This window comes from Eriocheir sinensis, chromosome 21, assembly GCF_024679095.1.
Source record: "Eriocheir sinensis breed Jianghai 21 chromosome 21, ASM2467909v1, whole genome shotgun sequence".
In the NCBI taxonomy this organism is placed as follows: domain Eukaryota; kingdom Metazoa; phylum Arthropoda; class Malacostraca; order Decapoda; family Varunidae; genus Eriocheir; species Eriocheir sinensis.
Genome location: NC_066529.1, coordinates 2,577,508 through 2,596,361, shown reverse-complemented (window position 1 = coordinate 2,596,361; position 18,854 = coordinate 2,577,508). Strand labels below are relative to the sequence as shown.

Here is an 18,854-nt window from a genome sequence, read left to right as displayed (position 1 = left end):
CTGTGCAGTCTTCATGTAATAAGCACTGTTAAAATATGTAAGTCCATTTATAGGCATGCTAATTTGTAATTTTAGTTAAAAATTATTAAACTAACTTGTGTGAGGAATATACTCATGAATAGGAGCTAATATTAATAAATTCATTTATTAATCATACAAAATAATGCACCTTTGTAGCCTCAGCTTCAAGGGCAGTTATATCAAAGTTTCAAGAGTAACAAAGTGAACAACGGGCAGCAGGACGCGGCCCTCGCTGCCCCTCACAACACTGGTAAAACCTGTACAAGAGAATGGCAGGTGAAATAAATATAGAGATATATAAAGCTTTGAAAACAGACCACTTGTGAAAATGAGTCAATCATCAATAAGGCAATTTCTTGGACTAAAAACTATGAGAAAAAACACTTTATAAAAATATATCATACAAAATAGACCATGTGTGAAAATAAGGGTGTACGAGTAATCCTCATAATAGGCAACAAACTATGTAGTCAGTGCCTGGACAGCTTAGACCTGACCATACACCAAAGGGTTAGCACTGGAAATTTAGTTCAGCTGAGGGTGATGGAGACAACCTTTGCCACAGTCTCCCCTTTAGTGGTGTCTTTCTGTATATTCTTGTGTGGTGTTTTTTTATTTTTTTATTTTCTTTACAGTAAAAGAAACAGCTCAAGGCAAAAAAAGAAAACAACAATGAAAAAAGCCCGCATATCACTGCTCCTCTAAAGAGTTGAGAGGAGTGGCCAAAAGAGAGGTCGATTTTGGGAAGAGAGGTGTCCTGGTACTCTCCTCCTGTCAATGTTTGTCTCTTATTTTCAAAATTTCAACAGTATATTAAGTTTTATTTCCTCCTTTTCTATGAGCTTAACCCCCCAAAATTCTGCTGTCCAGCTCTTTTAGTATGGTTTCTGAAATAGCATATTTTCCGATGATTCAGGATCCGAGTGTCAACGAAAATGTTACATATTTAACTTTCCTTTGCTCTAAATAGGTAGGTGCTATTGTTATAGTAATGGAACTTTCCTAAGTAGCTTTGCACCCAAGGTTTGATGCTATAGACCTGTCCCCTAGACCACTGATGATATATGAATACTGTTTTAGTGTACCTATTATAAAAATTTTCAGGATTATTGAAGACAGCTGAATACATGTATGGAGACTTCAAAATTAGTGGATTATGCAATGCTTTCATAAAACACTGTATGACTGATGGCTTAAACCAAACTGTCAGTTTCCTTTGCATCTTACTGTGCTCCACTGCCATGTCATATGTACGAGGTTTACAGTGATAGGAAGCAATACAAAAACACTACCTTCACATTACAAAATGGCAGGGCAAAGGTACAACTACATTATTCAAGTGCAAAATCAGTATAAGAAAATAAGAAAATATACAAGGCCACTGAGGACATAGTAGGTTAAAGATTCTTTGAGACTGAGAACAAAGTGTGAGGGTGTGCTGGGGAGGAGGAGTTTGTGTTCAGGTCAGCTAGCTGCCAAGAAGTGAATCAAGGGCAATGACCAAGTGTAATTCTCTGCCCTCTAGTTACATCTTGCATTATGCTGGGCTACTAAAAATAGTCTGCCATCCAACTTGTTCTTAACAGAAAAAGCATAGATGTGAGTGACAGTGGAAAGTCCTGTGTAATGAGACTGCATGCAGGGTTGGGGCATGCACTTGGCAAGTTCAGAGGAGCAGTTAGCATGAAAATATATGAAAAAAAAAAAAAAAAAAAATAGAAGGGAAGCAACATTGCTATGGAATTTAAAAGATAGGACAGTCAGTATCAGGAGGGGAGTTGATGAGACAAAAGGCATTAGACTTTACTGCCTAAAAGAACTGGATGGTAGGAACACCCCCACATGGAAGGCATACTTCATGCAGGGTCAGACAAGGTCCCTGTATATAGTTAGCATCTGGGAGGAAGAAAAAACTGGTGGATGACACAAATGCCTAACCTTGGGGAAGATCATTTAGCAGTAGATGGGACATAGTTCTCAGTTGAGATTTCAAGTTATGACAGACTGAGAATGGTCAGTGTGGAAGGGGAGTCACAGATACCTGAATTCATTTACAAAATTTGCATATGAATGTCCTGTTCTTGTACTTCACATCAGTAATTTATACATTTTTAAAGTCAATAACATTTACTAGACACAACGGCCTTATTTTATCAACAAAACTTATACAATAGTATCACACATAATGTACATAATGTGACTAATACACAGATAATTTTATCACGAGAACAGTAAATTTTTTTCTATCTTTGTGCTTAATAACCAGTGAAATGACTGATTTCCATAAATATTGATAAAACAATCATGATTTAAAATCACATGACAGAAGCTGTCAGTACACTTTCTTATACTTTAAGATGGGTTGAAAATTCCAGCATAGCAATATGCCCCGGTCTGGAAGGATATGTTGAACACTTCCACCCTGACCTTATATACTTGATAATATGATACCAGTGCACATATTTTAAGTAACCTGCAGGGAAGCAGAGCACTACCCCTAACAGGCTTGCCTTAACATGAGAATTTCATCACATCACATTCCTCATGGCTTATCCTCACTCAGGAACCTCATTACATCAATGTCTTGTGAACTCAGCTCAGCCCTCTCCCTGACCTCCTGAAGGGTGTAGTCTCGCAGCAGCTCCCCGTTCTCAAACACTGGCACCAACAAATCCTGCAAGGTTCATAAAGCTTTTAGCAGCCCGCTGTGCAAACAGTTTACTATTTTAAGCTATTGGCTATCATTTTTTAACTGCCTTTAGTTCATTGAATGAAGGGGCTAAGCTTGATATTAATTTCAAAATAGTCCTAGAATTATAAAGCATGAAAAGTCACTTTTGATCCCATCACTGAGACAGAAAATGTTAAGGTTATACAAGAACATCTGAAAAAAAAAATACCACAAGAAAGTATCCAATTTCTACAGGATATGACAGGATATGACACAAGTGGTAGATAAAACAAGAGGCTGACACAATGAAAGTACTAAAATGGCAGGATAAATTCATGTGCGTTCATTCCGCTCCCTCAATGTGCACTGTTGAGAGCGTGTTGTGACGAAAATGCAGCCTGTGCTATGGGCATGTGCATGTGTTGTTTACTGTGGTAGGTGGTGCCTGTTGGGAGCTTAAGTTATCCTTAAGGATACGTGTAAAATATATTTCTGATGAAGTATACGAATGAAAGTGTAAGTGTTCAAGCGAGCTTGTTTTGTTCTTTTGTGGAGTCCACCTCACAATACACCTCCACTCAGTCACAGCACGAGGGATTCTTATAATGAAAAGTTTATAAGGTTTTCCATGTAACCACTAACTGACGATGACAAAACAGTTTTATAAAAAGAGTATTCTTATCCAATACCAAAAACAAACTTGTGCAGAGACAAAAGGGATAAAATGACATGTAATTGCAGTGCTGTTTGTGTAATGCACTAGATGTGCTTTCTCTTCTATGATGCGTTGGCAGATATAGAGTATTGGCCCACCTTGTCAGGTTCATTAGCCAGGGAGACCACTGGATCGATGATGACAGGTGGGGGTGAGAGAGTGAGAGGGTAGAGAAAGTGATCCATAGATAGCTGTGCAGAGTAGGTGGTGGGAGCAGGAAGTCTGGTGCTGCCCTGAGATGGGACCTGAGCATTGTAGAAATCTTTATGTTGACTGTTAAGAGGGCTCAACAATGTGGAGGTGAAGTAAGGCCTCTCCATTTGTCTGTTTCTGCTGTATGAAATTTTTTGACTCTCTTTAGATTTTCTTGTTGTTTTAAAGCAAAAAGAAGGATCAAAAACAGATGAAAGGTTTGGATAGATTACATGACCACTAAGATTTTCACAGGAGGGATAAGGAGTAAGTTTCAAAGGGGGAACACCTGGTGGTCTCCCTTGAGAAAGAAATGGGCAGTAGTGAGCTTCCTTAGTGATGAGCTCGTGAATAACCTCGCACACACACGGAGCCTGTTCCCCAACACAAGATACAGAGTGTTACCAAGTGAACATGAATGGATGTGTTTGATGAAACAATTATTCTGTAAAAATTATAGTCAACAGAATTTCAGATGGTGTTCTACCTGGAACTTTTTCCCACAACACAGGACACAAGGGGCAACAAGTGGATGCAAATGGATGTGCCTAGTGAAAAATTTATTCTGTCATAGCATTATCAATGTTATTGTTCTATGCTAGGTAAAATTGAGGATCTAGAATCAACTAAGGATAGTCTCCAGAAAGTACCTTTAAATTTTAAGTAAAATACATTAGCTCTTATTCTAAGGAAAGTTGGGGGCATGAGCTAAAGCTGTGCGGCCTCGGTGCACATCTTTGTCACTTTGACCATTGAGCCTGTGGCGGGAAACAACCCATTGCCGCGGGACACTGGGCCATTGTAAAATCTGGGTAGTCATCTTCCCCATCTTTTCCCGGGTAAACAGTTACCGACCAACCCAAATAGGATGACTAACAGCTGGGTGGACTGTGTGCTGACTGACTGAGTTGGGATTCAAACCCAAGCCTGCAGATTCCTAGCTAGATGTGCACACCACTTCAAAAATTTTGGAGCTACTATTATGTGCATGTGCAGTGATTACTCTAATGAGGAATTAAATGAAAATATTGAGATTTATACACTACATTAAGTTTAAATGTCATTTTGAAGTGACACCCAGATCCAGTCCCACAACCATTCTTTGTTTACCAAATAAGAAGACAATGTGTATCACTTAGCAGTCTTACCTCTTTAGGATCTGCTTCTTCAGCCTTGACTGTGGAGTAGGAGCCATCAGAGGTGTGAATGAGAGCGAGGCGGCCCTTCTTGCTGGTCTTTCCTGGGTCTGTCACAGGCTGCTTGAACACATCCACTCCCTCACCATTGATCACTGCATGACTGCACTTGTATGCACACTTCTGGGTGTCTCGGTCAAGCTTCAGGGAGAAAACGATACATTTCAAAATGGGATTGTGTCCAACCACTTATTTTTCATAATAACTGCCTCCAAGATATATTTCAATTAAGCCAGGATTAAGGGGGGAGGAGGAGTGTCCTTAGTGCTTGTGTGTGTGTGTGTGTGTGTGTGTGTGTGTGTGTGTGTGTGTGTGGTGAATGAAGGGCCAATGCAGGAGCCCAGTGTTGCCACCACTGCCCTACCTTTTGAAGCAGTGCACCTCCACTGCCAAAGCTGACATTAGCGGCCGACCAGCCATGCTGCTTCAGGTGCTCCAGGATGTCACCTGAATAGCATAATATAAACTGTTTTACATGTTGATAAGACATTAATATTAGACTTCAAATCATAAGTTGGGGAGTAAAGGGTGACTTTTAGTGCTAATAAAAATCTCTTATTTAAAGTAATTGGATGATACAAAATACAATCAATCAACATTTGGTGTACTGCCGTGGTTGGCTGGGATGTTCCAACTGTTTGTAGCATTTTGTTCTCATAAAATCCAAGGCTGTATCTAGAACAGGGTTGTTGATACAGGTGGGCTTTGACATCAAATCTTTTCAATTATTAATCTGCATAATTATAGTGTTTGGTTTCTTCTTTTAATTCTCTCAGTTGGCAGGAAATAGTTCTCTGGGAGAGCATGCCTCTAGACTCACCTGGAGTTCTCTTTTTGCCACTTGTGGCTCTACAGATCTCAGGGCTAAGCCAACAGTGTTCTGAATGTATGGCACTGGTATGGATATAAGAAAAATTGTAGGAATTATATATCATGTAACCTCAATCACCTGTATAGGCTACAGGTTAGAGAGCTCTCTGGTGCCTATTCTCACCTGACAAGTCAGGTATATCAAATATTAAAATATGATACGTTACTCCAATAAAGTAGTATACAGAAGATCAGTAATCTGGACACCTAAATGGTTAAAATGTCTTGTCTTTGGTTTTCCTTCATGTCCTCAGACAATGTATTGTGATAGTGTACTCATCTTAAAATCTGGAATAATTATTTTAAATCATGAATGTTACTGACAAGATTTTACAACATACCAATTGTTTTATAAGATATTCCATCTCCCTGGATCACTCTGAGGTATGGAGGAAGCATCTTGAAGCCTTTCTCATTTGTTGTGCTTCCAAATGCTTTACCAAGCATTTCTAAACACTGAAATAATAAACATTAGGAAAACAAATCAAAGCGATATTCATTTTGGGATGATTTATGATGCTGATGCAAAGGCTCTACTGAAAATGAAACATATATACATGAAGCTTTGGAAAAGATGGAACGTAGAGACAAGAAATCATGACAAACTGACAGAACAACATAGAAGCAATAACTTGTGGCAGACTAAGTGTGAGTAACATTAACCCTTAGACGGTGGTGGAACTTTATATAGACGGTCCAAAATTCAGTCAGTCAGTTTTGTATGGCAGAAATATAACAACACTTCCAGACTGCGGTGGAATCTCTATACAGACGACAGTTAAAACATCTCTTATGCGGCGTAACTATATTTATGCTACAGTCCTAAGGTTGGCAGTGACTATATATAGACGATTCATTTTGGGAGGAGCTGCTCTTCAAATACTGCCGCCGTCTAAGGGTTAAATAACACCACTTGAGGCAGACTGTCAGAGCAGCAGCAGTGTAGACAACCCTTCCATTGCCAGCCTCACCTTGAGCACCACAGCGGTAGGGTCACCACTGTCTGGCCGCACAACCAGGGTTCCTCCTGTCTTGCCCCTCTTGATGATCAAATCTTTGAGTTCTTCTCCCCAGATCTTCTCACAGCAATTCCAAATGTCATATGAATCACTAACACAAGCAACAACACCTGGAAAATTGGAGAGAAAGTGAGTGACAATGTTCACAACAAACTATTTGTGTAAATTTTAAGGGATTTTTCAAGTCAAAAAACAAGGAAGAACAGTGTTGGCTCAGAACCAATTACTAGACCCTGACAATAATGTTACCATTTTAGAAGAATTTTTTGGTATCTAATAACTGCCACAATTGACATCCTACTGAATATTTCATAGTGGAGCAACTATAACTGCACCGGGCACAGCTGAAAGGTGAAAACACTGGCAAATGGGATGTGATATAAGTATATATCAGGAACTCTTACATGGCAAATTTTGTGTGAGAAAGAGAGGCATGATGTAAAGAGAAAGGAAGACTTAGTTAGTTGATGATGAATTACCCTCAGGGAAGGACTCCAGCATATTGCGACAAGCATCAGCCTCCCCGTGCCGGCCCCAGGTGGTGATGGTGGAGTGCTCTGAGGCAGGGATGGTGAAGCCAGCGATGGGACAGTGGTAAAATTTCCTGAGCAGGGATAATGCTGCTACAGTGTCTGTTCCCTGTCAAACAAGTTAAATACTCAGTTAAATATGGCTTGGTTAAATGAAGCCATCTAATACACCAAATTATATTAATGAATCAATTGTTCTCAGGTAAAAGAACCATTTCATTATCATTATTAAACCTGCAAGTGTTAGAGGATATCAGACCTTGTGTCATCTCCAGTGCCAGGAAATTTTCAACAATTTTTTGCATAAATCAACCTGTTCAGGAGAGTAATGAATGTTAGTGACCTTAAGAGCACTTTCCTTTACCATTTTTGTGTAGAGATGGGTAAATTTTGGTTTGGGGCGTGGGCTGAATTCATGTGCATTATTTCTGTACACTTTATTGCCTGTTTGGGACACTGTGGGCAAAATTTAATCAATTTCAGGAATTTATTTGGATGGACAAATAAATCTGAAGTATTGCAAGAGTGAGCATAGACTATTTTCTATATGCACAGGTATTTTGTGGTATAGAGGTACGAGGGGAACCATGGGAACAAAAAATACATACATTATATATATATATATATATATATATATATATATATATATATATATATATATATATATATATATATATATATATATATATATATATATAAAACACTTTTGGGGTCAATCTTCACTGAACATTTTTATTAGCTTTTTATTGAAATGCATTCTAATACGATAACCATTATTCACACACTTGTGATTATACAAAGGTACTCAGCAATAATAACTGTATAGCTAAACATAACTAACTTTCACTGTGTACCTTAGTATAGTCACCCCTACACTTCTATTTTCAGGAATAAAGGTGTGGTATTCCAGGAAGTAGGAATGAATACACAGGCCCGCACTGCACTTGTAGCGGAAATCTTTCTTCTTGTCATGGGGGCGTGGAGCTGGGAGGGTGGGGTAAATGGTTGATTGATTGATTATTTAGTTATGGCACTGCAACTGCCAACTGGTTTATGACTTGTCACTTGAGATAAGATAGGAAAAGGGATAACTGAAGGATTTGATACAGATTTAATCTTTAACTTGCATCCACATAATTATGGACCTGACAGATAATGTGACAACACAGGTACAATAACAAAAAATATTGGGTTAACTGTCACCTGAAAGTTAACCAGGTGAGCTGCACCCCCAAGAGCAGCACTTTCCACTGAGGTTGATCCACGGTACCCAAAGTCATGAAGCTGATGGGACAAAATTTCATGATAAGCAAAACCACAGCCATCCCCAATTAATGAATGCCACTGTGAATCTTAAAAGCTGATTGACATTACAACAATCTTCTCAGTGACATAAAAATAATAACAAATAAATTTCATATTCAAGAATATGTTAAACTCCCACGAAACATCACAGATAATATGTAAATCAAAGCTATAATCAAACAGGTGTCCATGAAAAAAATGCCAGATTCAAAATTTTGAGCTTCAAGGAAAAACTTTGTTGATGCAAGTTAGAGTTGGCTTACAGAGAAGAGCAGAGGATCAAGGTTTTCATGAGTCTCTTTGAGGTAGTGGTGAAGTATTTGTTTCTGGACCCGTGAGTTTGTTGCCACAGTCATGGGGTACCACACCTGCACGAAGATTGTCTGCAAAAATTGAGAAGCATTAATACATGCAGCACAGTACAGTAAACACCCACTTAAGCGTGTTGATTCTACCACACAACTAACCTGAACTACAAGCATGCATTGCAGAAGTATAATGTCATCAATGAGTCAGGGTATACATAACACTGTGTGCAAATGGATAATGTGGTCATTTCACATACAATCTTTTCCCCTTTATACAATGTGCATTTCTCCATTTCCTTATACTTTGAATTTCTTACCCTAAATATGTAGAAGTATTAGACTTATCTTAAAGTAGTCATGATTTTTCAAATGCACAAATATAATGTAACGAGAAAACTACAATTAGCTACTCAACTCAAAGCTTTAAGGGAAATATAAAACCATTTCCCACCTCAAAGAAGTTGGTGATCCAGGGCACCATTGGGTCTGTGTTCTCGACTGTGAAGAGAACATTCCTGGTGGGAACGACGGTTCCCTCAGGCACAGCACACACCCTCAGTGGCAGGCGCCCTCCATGCTTCTGTGGGGAGAGCAAAGTCATGTTACATCTTCCAGGGACACATAAAAAAGAGGAAATATTCACCCATGATGGATGAAAAAAGTGGAGTGTGGAAAATGAGGCACTGATACCCTAAGCTTCAGAGTTTCTCCACACACACACACACACACACACACACACACACACACACACACACTAGAATAATAAAAACAGCATAAGAAAGAGATGGATGGGTGGACTGCATATGTATAATAGGAAAATAGAAAGAATCCAGAGTAGTAACAAAAAATGGTGCCAAGCTTGAGAGATATTGAAATAAGTAGGATTTTGAAGATTGGTAAAATTGGGTTTGCCAACTTTGGAGAGGAGAAAGAGGAAACCTGATTGTAGTGTAGAGGGCAATGAAAGAAATGGAAACAATCACCAGGGATGACGTGTTTGTTTGGGAGAGGTACTAGAAATACAAGAGTTCATGGAAAGAAATTGAAGACAAGGCGTCTGAGAGATATTAAGAAAGACCTCAAAAAGGAGATAGTTCAAGGCAAAACTATTCATAAATTCAAAGCTAAACGTGGTAAGCAGAGATTTGAAGACATGACCTCATGCGTGTAGCTCACTTCCTGCATATGACTAACACACACACACACACACACACACACACACACACAAAAGGCTATTTCTTTTTAACTTTTGGCGCAGTTGGCAGTATCATGCCACAAATGCACACAACTAGTTATAGCACCTTTAGATAATACGTAGGACCAAAATAAAACAGCCAGAAAACTACACAAACCTGATGTAAAAACAGAGTAATATGCATACAAGCAAAGCCGCAGCACATGAAAGGACCATCATTGACGCCACAGTAAACTAAACATCACGTGCTGGCCGGAGGAAAATGGAAAAGAAAGTCACGAAATCTTTTGTGTGTGTTCAGTATCTTTCCAACAGCCTTGAGAAGCATTACGCTGTGCATGACTCGCATGTTTTCCTTGCTCTAACCACTGCATGTTTAACTGACAAAAAAATCACTGCAACATCTAAAACTTACTGCTACAAAGAAACAAATCTTTTATTTTTGCCACGATTAATATCAGTCTGTGTCTTACAAATATGGTAACTATGATTAAGAACACAATTTGTCTTAAGTTCTCAGTTTCCTCTAGTGATTTCATAGAGGTAAAAAGTACAGAACTAAGTACATCACTATTCCATCAAATTACTAATGAAGAAGTGGTCATGTATAATTTTATTTTGTCAAGGGTAATTTTTCTCATACTAACAAGTAACATGGTCCTCCCATTCTCTCTCCCTCTCTCCACACCTGGCAGCCCCCTCCCTCTTTAAACACCTGGCAGCTCCTTCCCTCCCTACACACTGGCAGCCCCCTCTCTCCCTACACACCTGGCAGCCCCCTCCCTCCCTACACACCTGGCAGCGCCCTCCCTCTTTAAACACCTGGCAGCTCCTTCCCTCTCTACACACTGGCAGCCCCCTCTCTCCCTACACACCTGGCAGCCCCCTCCCTCCCTACACACCTGGCAGCCCCTCCTCTTCCACACACCTGGCAGCCCCCTCCCTCCCTACACACCTGGCACCCCCCTCCCTCCCTAAACACCTGGTGGTATCCTCCCCCACACCTCAGATCAATAACCCTAGTCTGCCAACCCTTCTACATAACACCTGTACACATAGAGGGGACCCCTGTCTGCACCTCCTTTTAACCGACCTAACCAATTCACTCTGGCTAATTGCTTCTGCACATAATCATCTTAATTGTTTGCTCATGAAGAATTAGAGTGATTAGGAAAAATTCTATAGTACATACTCAATTTCCAGAAACCCAAAGATATTTACAGCTGAACAGTTTTTTTGTGCCTAACTGATCTGAAAACAAAAAAAATATATCATGAGTCAATGTATATTTTAAACAACTTTGGTATCAAAAGAAGGAAAAAAAGCAGATACTATAATTTTAATTCATATGTGATACAGTCAGTTCTGAAAACAGGACAACTGACAAACACTTAGTTAAAAATAAGGAAGAGTGTAGGATAGACAGTTCAGGAGTAAGGAAGCATGTGTATAATACCTCCACACCAGGCAGTAGTACAAAGGCAGGAAGACTAATAATGCTGACTTCAGATCATGCAATCATTTCCAGCACGTCGCATGAGTCTGCCCCTCACAAATAACCTCCCTCGTGGCATAAACGAGAGGGACACCCGCCATCAGGACCACGAACCCCATTAATCACACCCGCCCACTGATGAACCCAGAGTGATTATGGGTGATTATGTAGATTAGGGTGAGCAATGAGCCATAAAATACAAATACATCAGAGAAAAAGAATTAATAATGAAACAATGCAGAAATACATAAAAAAGAGAAAGCACGATTGATGATTTAAAATAGAAATGCATCCAAGAAGTATTAAGAGTAACATAAAATACAAATAAGTCTCATAAAGCTGTGGTATTAATAATAAAATACAGAAAGCGATTCCACATGCATACCAATAATGAAATATGCAGGATACATACATTTAACAACCACACTCTTCTACAGCCTTGTTATAAAGAGCCTTTCATGTACCGTATGCGCCAACATCATTATGGATAATGGTATAGGTAGGCAAAAATTTGTATATGTCAGCGTGCCTCACTATTGATTGTGTGAAACTTTCCATGCAATAAACACACACACACACACACACACACACACACACACACATACACACACACACATGCACCCCACACACACAATAATGATGGACAGAAGGAAAAGAGACATTGCAAAACACAATGCCAACCAAATGGAAAGAAAATACAAGCAAGAGAAGATTGGACAGAGTCAGGTGTGAAGAAAAGGGAGATAGTGGATCTAGTGGAGAGGAATAGACAATTTTACATATCAATGGACAGAAAGATGAGCGGACAATGAATGAGATAGAGAAACAGAGAGACAAGGATCAATAGTTTTGCAAAGGAATCAATGAAGAGATACAAAAACAAAAATATAACAATTCATATAAATACTAAAGTGAAAAAAGAACTTAAGAAACTTTTTTTAAATTTTGTGGATGAGGTAAACATGAACCAATACCTCATCTTCTTAAGGCTCCATAACCAACATCCCCTTGGTGGTGTGTGGAGGGGATGGGGTAGGGAGACATACGGCAATTTTATCTCTTCCTACAATATAAATCTATCTGGCAATGAGGTTCAGCCATGCAAAGGTAACATCAGCCATGGCAGTGGTTGTGATCATGGTGCGTAAAGGCTCAGCGATAGACTGGAGTCACGGGAATAGAGTTAAATGGAGGTAGGGGTGGAGCATGGAAGGGCAGATATTGTGACACCTGCTCCATTACTGACCCAATTATCAGTGGGGGAATTTTACGGGTGAAACACTGGTCAAAACATGTTTAGTCTCAGTAGCTCAGTAATAAACCAGACTCATGAGAATGGCTCAAGACAGGGAAGAGGCAGAGCAGGGGAGTTATCGATGAAGTCATTTTCCAGGTGAATTTGATCAAGACATGAGAAGGCCAGGGACATACCAGACTTGCAAGGATAAAATTTTGCTGGGGGAGGAGGATTATTAAGCAAGGCAGGACAGCCATTTAGACACCTGCCCAGTTATCAAAGGAGTAATTCTCCAAGTGAACTGCAGTGCTTTCATAAGATATAAACATGGCTCAGATATTATTCAAACATTTTTTATATTTTCTAAACTTTTCTGTGGGTATTTTTAGACCCCTGCAAGTATCTTGGTGGGTGGTGAGTAATCTCTCTCCATAACCTGTGATTATGATGGCTGTGTTGTATCTTCTGGGTTACTCAGTGTCAGCTTTAAGCTTAAAATGTTGTAGCTCTTTCACCACAGCCATACATCACCCCTGCACGGTAATCTTGTAATTGCACCGCTCTCTCTGGGTGTGCTCCTGTTATTGTTTTGTCAATTAACAGCAGCAAACAGCTGCAATCCTCCTTCCCCCTCCTCATCAGACACACTCACTGCATGCGCACACACGCACACACACATGCACCACGAGAAAGAACAGAGTCATGATAAGTTACAGGTTAGTCAGTCATGCAATGTAAACATGCAACAGGCAAAGGATCTTCCTTCATTATGAATCCCCAAGTAGTGGAAAGTTTCTTAACTATACAAGTTACATTCTCCCCACAAAACACAACATTTATTTATTTCAATATGCTAAGAACAAAATTTTATGTAATTACACCCATTAAAGATTAAAATAAATATGGTGCAGCACCAATTACAATTACACAAGGAAAAACAGACCTGAATGATAATGCAACATGATGGCTAACAGCAGAGCACATAAGGCATGGGAGGACCTCCCCCACACCGATCAATACTAATGACCCTCCCTACACACTGATGACTTTCTCACTCTGGCACACACATGCACAGATTTAAACACACACACACACACACATCCCAAAGATTGTCTAGTCCAAAAGCTTGCATGTTTTAATGATAAATTTGATCAAAGGCTCAGACGAGGACCTATGAGATTAGTTAAATTCCTGTAGCTATGGTATATCAGAATTAGGTCAATAGAAATAGATAAATGCACACATACATACACACCTCCAGGATGTAGTTCCAGCCCTCCTCATTGAAGACATCATTTCTGTCTCTCATGTGGACTTTGATCAGCTCCTTTGCCTCCTGAATCATCTCCTTGGTCACCACTGGGCCCTGAAGCCATCTCTTGAGGATGTACTGGAGCCCAAAGAACACTGTATAAGGAAACCTAGAGAGAAAAGGGAGAGACGATCAGTTAGTTAATTATCACATCTTACTGAATTTTCATGGTAGCTCAGATCCTAAGACAGAATGAAGGAAATTTTAAAAAGGGGAAAATGAGAGTATCATGTAGTCAATCAGTCAGTCAATATGATCTGTTTCACCCTTTTCAATGGGTCAGATAAAGCTGAAGTTATGAAGGATGTGCCTCTGCTGCACTAAACAAATGAGTTACTAGAAAATACACCTTTCCTACATGAAAAAATGTCACTCACCATTTTTTGAGTCATAATAGCTACTCTGAGATCTCCAACTCAACTGCACCATAGACGTAACAAAGAAATAATTAATCTTCACAACCACGTTCAACTCAAATCCGGCATTTTATATATATTTCTGGACTCTGCTGACTTTACTGGAGTAGTGTGAATGTGAAAAATGGTGAGAAATGAATGCTGGCACAAACTTGGGAACAAACACAACTTAATTTCCAGCTGGCAAATTCATGCATGACTAACATATTCATGGAGCCTATTGAGTATAATGAGATATATAAGAGGAACACATAACTGGAAGCAATTTATTTTTTGACAGGGAAATTTCTGAATGACTTCCTAACACACTTTCAAACATGGGAGCACACGCATGAGCCACACATAACCACTGCCACATACCTGCCGCCCCGAGACTCAAAGTAGGAGTAGATGGAGGTGGTGCCGGGGGGGTACTGGCGGTGGTGGGTGGTCTGCAGGGGTAAGAGGAAGAGTAAGTTAGTGGCTGCGATCAAATTATATTAAAAATTCTTTAGCGACATTATTATTGATTTCCTACAGGGCGATGTAAGGGTTCAAAACACTGGATGTGATCAGACCTACAAGACAAGGAGCACTATAACTACGTGCATCATAATATCCAAATCAATAATTATATCTTAAATTACTGGCGGCACAAAAACATTAAGTCGTCCTTCACATTTCGCAGGTTTCTAGTACTATGGATTGTCCTAGCAAAGAATAGGTAACTGAATGTAATGAATTAATACATAAATAAGTGAAAATGCACTGACAGCTGGGCATATCTTTGCAGCTCAAGAGTGCCCTTTTTTGTGCCTATGTTCCACCTTGTACTAAAAATTTGGTTAAAAAATGCTCCGGTAGGGTTTTCCAGGGTGCAAGGTGACTCAGGAAGGGGCAGTACTCTCACAGAAACTATAGCTTCAAACTGGTTTCGGGAACAGTGACATTTATCGCTGTATTAGGTATTTAGATCTAACAAACGGTTACTAGAGAAATGAAGAGCACGTTAAAATTTATGAGTGTCAACCACCGGGGCGAGTTGGGTGTAATTCTTAATACCAATTCTATTTGGTAGATTTAGCTCATATGTTTAGCTTGGCGGCGTATTATTCCACTCACTGCATGACACTGTGAGAGTTTGTGGAGGCTGTGGTGGCCTTGAAACACATAAAAAGTGGTGGCAGGTCGTGGGTGCCTGTTGGGGTGGATTGGGGCAAGAAAGACGCGTTCCCTACGTGAATGTTACTCGTCCGGGGGCTGTCTGCTGTCTGCCTCAACCATCCACCGGCCTTTTTCTCGGCTGTTCATGTTAAGAAAGAAAAAAATAATGATAATTTTGAGAACGTGTAGTCAAGTTAGGTTAGGTTGGGTTGGGTTGGGTTGGGTTAGTAAGACGAATAACTTGAGAAAAAAATAATCCAGCTTGGGTGATAACATTAGATGATGACACACGGACGCGGGTGCTACTAATAAAGTGTCAGGTGTTCCTTGGTGACGCCCACGAGAGGAAGAAGCGTGACGGCGGCTCGAAGGAACGTGAGGAAGAGGGGAGGAGCATGAGGAGGAGGGAATACCTTGTACGAGTCAGCCAGGAAGAGGATGTTGTCCACTGCACCACCCTCCATGGCGCCGTTAGTGTGACTGAGGAGCAACAAGGTTACAAGACAACACCCGTCCACTCAACACACGGCACACGCGTTGCCAGAGAGTGCCAGGGAGTGCCAGGGGGTTGAGGTGAGGTTTGCTCCCCCTTTTTCTGTCTTTTGGATGACGTTAGGTAAGATTGTTCGCATTTCTCTTTGTGGTAAATATGGAGATTCACTACGCGCCTCCAATATTGCCCCCACGAGAATAATAACCTTCCCAAGGCCTCATATACTGTTGTACTTATCTGGTTTTACCGGCACATCATACATGTGGGGGGGCCAGCAGTGGGGAGGGCTACGCCCCCCCCCCCCTGCTGGTTCTGTGCCCCTCCTGGTTAGGAGGGGTCGAGGGGGGCAAAGCCCCCCGTTAGAGGTTAGGTTATGTAAAGTTCGGTTTGAGTAGTTTAACTATGCTCCCCCACCCCAAACCCCCGATTTCCCACGGGTTCCCCAAGATCGTTAGGGGAAGGGCCGGGATTATGCCTTTTTTTTTTTTTTTTTATTTTTTTTTAAGTACTTGCGCCTTCATATCATGGTTGAGGGACATGTATTTCGTTTCTAAAATATAGAAGCGTAATATCATATTGTTATGCCGGGCGTGTTACTTGGGGAACTTCCGTGTCGCCGTCAGGAGACTCCGTGGGAGGGAGATATGTAAACACTTTGCACAGCTTATGTAGTTTAATATTCTTCCTTAGTAGTACACTTCACTCGGACTCTTCACTTACCACTAGCTTACTATTACAGGGACTGGGACTCTCTCGCCTTCTTCTCCTATATATATCCAGAACAGTACAGTCTAGAATGTTACAGTATATTTTAGATCATACAAGAACATGTAACAAAAATATATGCGAGTTGGCAACACTTCCCGCCTGGCGCCGGGCGCGGACGAGGCTTTGCTCCCCCGCCCCCCTGCTCGTTCTTCCCGGAGCCTTCTAGAGGCCCATAGACGCCGGGGGAAGCTTCCAGCACAACAGTATTTAGAAGCCGCGGAGTCAATCTCCAAAATTACCTTGTATTTTTGTTTTGTTTTGTTTTGTTCGATGTTTATTGTTTGTGATTTATTGTGGCAGTTTATGTTTGTAGGGATTGATTGAGGTGGGTTGGGTTGTCTGTATTTCTTTCTGGCTTTTTGTTGGTAATTCGTTTTGTTTTATCTGAAGACTTTTATGTTCTCAAGCAGACAAAAGGAATAAAAATAATTGTAAAGCTGGCAAAAGTATTCCTGAATTACCTAAGAGCCGACACAAAGCGTTGCAGGTCAAAAGAAGGAGAATAAGAATCAAAAGGCCAACACTCCAGGGAAGACACTGGAATGGAATAATGTACAGAAAATAAGGGGATTGATGTTCATCCCCAGGGAAACCACACAGTACAAGGGTGTGGTGTAGCCCATCGGCATTCTTATCATTTGTGTATTCACTATTCAGTGTACATCCATTAATTATTATGGCAGGTTGTCAAAGGATGTCACAAGCTAAAAAAAATTCTGCCTGCTGAATAGTTTGTAGCAGCTACCGTTGCATTCGGGATTACCTTATCATTATTCAAACTCTCCACTGTTGTTTCAAACATGCTGCTCCTTATCATTTGAGATACGATACGCACAGCCACGTACTTGGAAGGACTCGAGTGCCTACTTATTCACAGTGGAGTGGATAGGCAGCGGCAAGGCCAATAGAAAGCGGGTTGCCGGTCTTCTTTCATTTCGACTCCAGTGAATGCATTAGTATAGGGCTAGATAAGGAGAAGACAACATCCTAAGCTCATATTGGCTGACTCGTATGCCAAGTAACTGTTCTTCCTCATGGTAATTTTAGCAGCTGACACATTCTTCTGATTGCGTGGCATGAATTTATAATGTAATTTTTGCTCATGTGCTTTAAACTGTACTTTCCGTGCAGACATTCATGCTAAACCTCATCTGCCCAGACTAATCCAACAATACTGTCATTCCCTTATTATTCTATATCCGTGGCAGGTTGAACGCTCATTTCTTTTTCTAGCTGTAACCCACGCTGAATGTGCACATCCCGTGGCGTAGAGGAAGGGGAGTCACGCTTGTTCATGCACATTACCCATTCTGAGGTGACAGTGTTCACGGGTGGCCGGCTGGGAGGGATATACAGGTAGCGTGCACCTCCCGCCACACACGCAAGAGGAAGCCAGTTGTTTTATGCAAAGAAAATATTGACTGGAGAAATCTCTCTCTCTCTCTCTCTCTCTCTCTCTCTCTCTCTCTCTCTTACGACCTTCAGAACTATCGATTCACAACATGGCTACTGTGCATATATAATACCTACTGCAACATTTATTGATCTAAAACTCATTAGGTCGTGAGGTAGTTATTAACCCAATGTATGCATGTTTTGGGTTCCTTTTGATCTATCATGAAATGTGTGTGTGTGTGTGTGTGTGTGTGTGTGTGTGTGTGTGTGTGTGTGTGTGTGTGTGTGTGTGTGTGTGTGTGTGTGTAATTCACCTCTTGGTCTGCTGCGGCGGGTCTCTCTCGAGACAGCCAGCGGTTCTCCTACGGAAGAGCACAGAGCTCGCAATGTGTGTGTGTGTGTGTGTTTGTGTTGTGCTTTATTATTATTATTATTATTATTATTATTATTATTATCATTATTATTTTTGCTGTTGTTGTTTTTGTTGTTGTCTTTGTTGTTGTTGTTGTTGTCCCCTCCGTCCTACTGTTGAGTATTGTTATTTGTTAACCGTGTTTGCTGAGGCAGTTATGT

The 18,854-nt window shown here is 40.5% G+C and overlaps 1 protein-coding gene across 1 annotated transcript; it reads right to left on the bottom strand.

The window, feature by feature from the left end:
- Nucleotides 1-129: 129 nt before the first annotated feature.
- Nucleotides 130-16,132, bottom strand: LOC127001507 (nicotinamide phosphoribosyltransferase-like). Its single transcript, XM_050866102.1, has 12 exons — nucleotides 16,039-16,132; nucleotides 14,843-14,913; nucleotides 14,010-14,175; nucleotides 9,279-9,407; nucleotides 8,783-8,902; nucleotides 8,418-8,498; nucleotides 7,164-7,323; nucleotides 6,637-6,794; nucleotides 6,007-6,121; nucleotides 5,160-5,242; nucleotides 4,748-4,936; nucleotides 130-2,695 (listed from the first exon to the last, which is right to left on the bottom strand). The coding sequence occupies exons 1-12, from the start codon at nucleotides 16,087-16,089 to the stop codon at nucleotides 2,564-2,566; spliced, it is 1,455 nt and encodes a 484-aa protein (XP_050722059.1). The 5' UTR covers nucleotides 16,090-16,132; the 3' UTR covers nucleotides 130-2,563.
- Between the last annotated feature and the right edge of the window lie 2,722 nt (nucleotides 16,133-18,854).

What these genes read in the sequence shown, in the direction of transcription:
- LOC127001507 (XM_050866102.1), bottom strand. Translation starts at nt 16,089, where the DNA reads ATGGAGGGTGGTGCAGTGGACAACATCCTCTTCCTGGCTGACTCGTAC. An exon ending in GAGGTGCACTGCTTCAAAAG is followed by an intron (nt 4,937 to 5,159) that starts GTAGGGCAGTGG and finishes TTCTCCCTGAAG; the next exon opens with CTTGACCGAGACACCCAGAA. An exon ending in AAGAAGCAGATCCTAAAGAG is followed by an intron (nt 2,696 to 4,747) that starts GTAAGACTGCTA and finishes TGAACCTTGCAG; the next exon opens with GATTTGTTGGTGCCAGTGTT.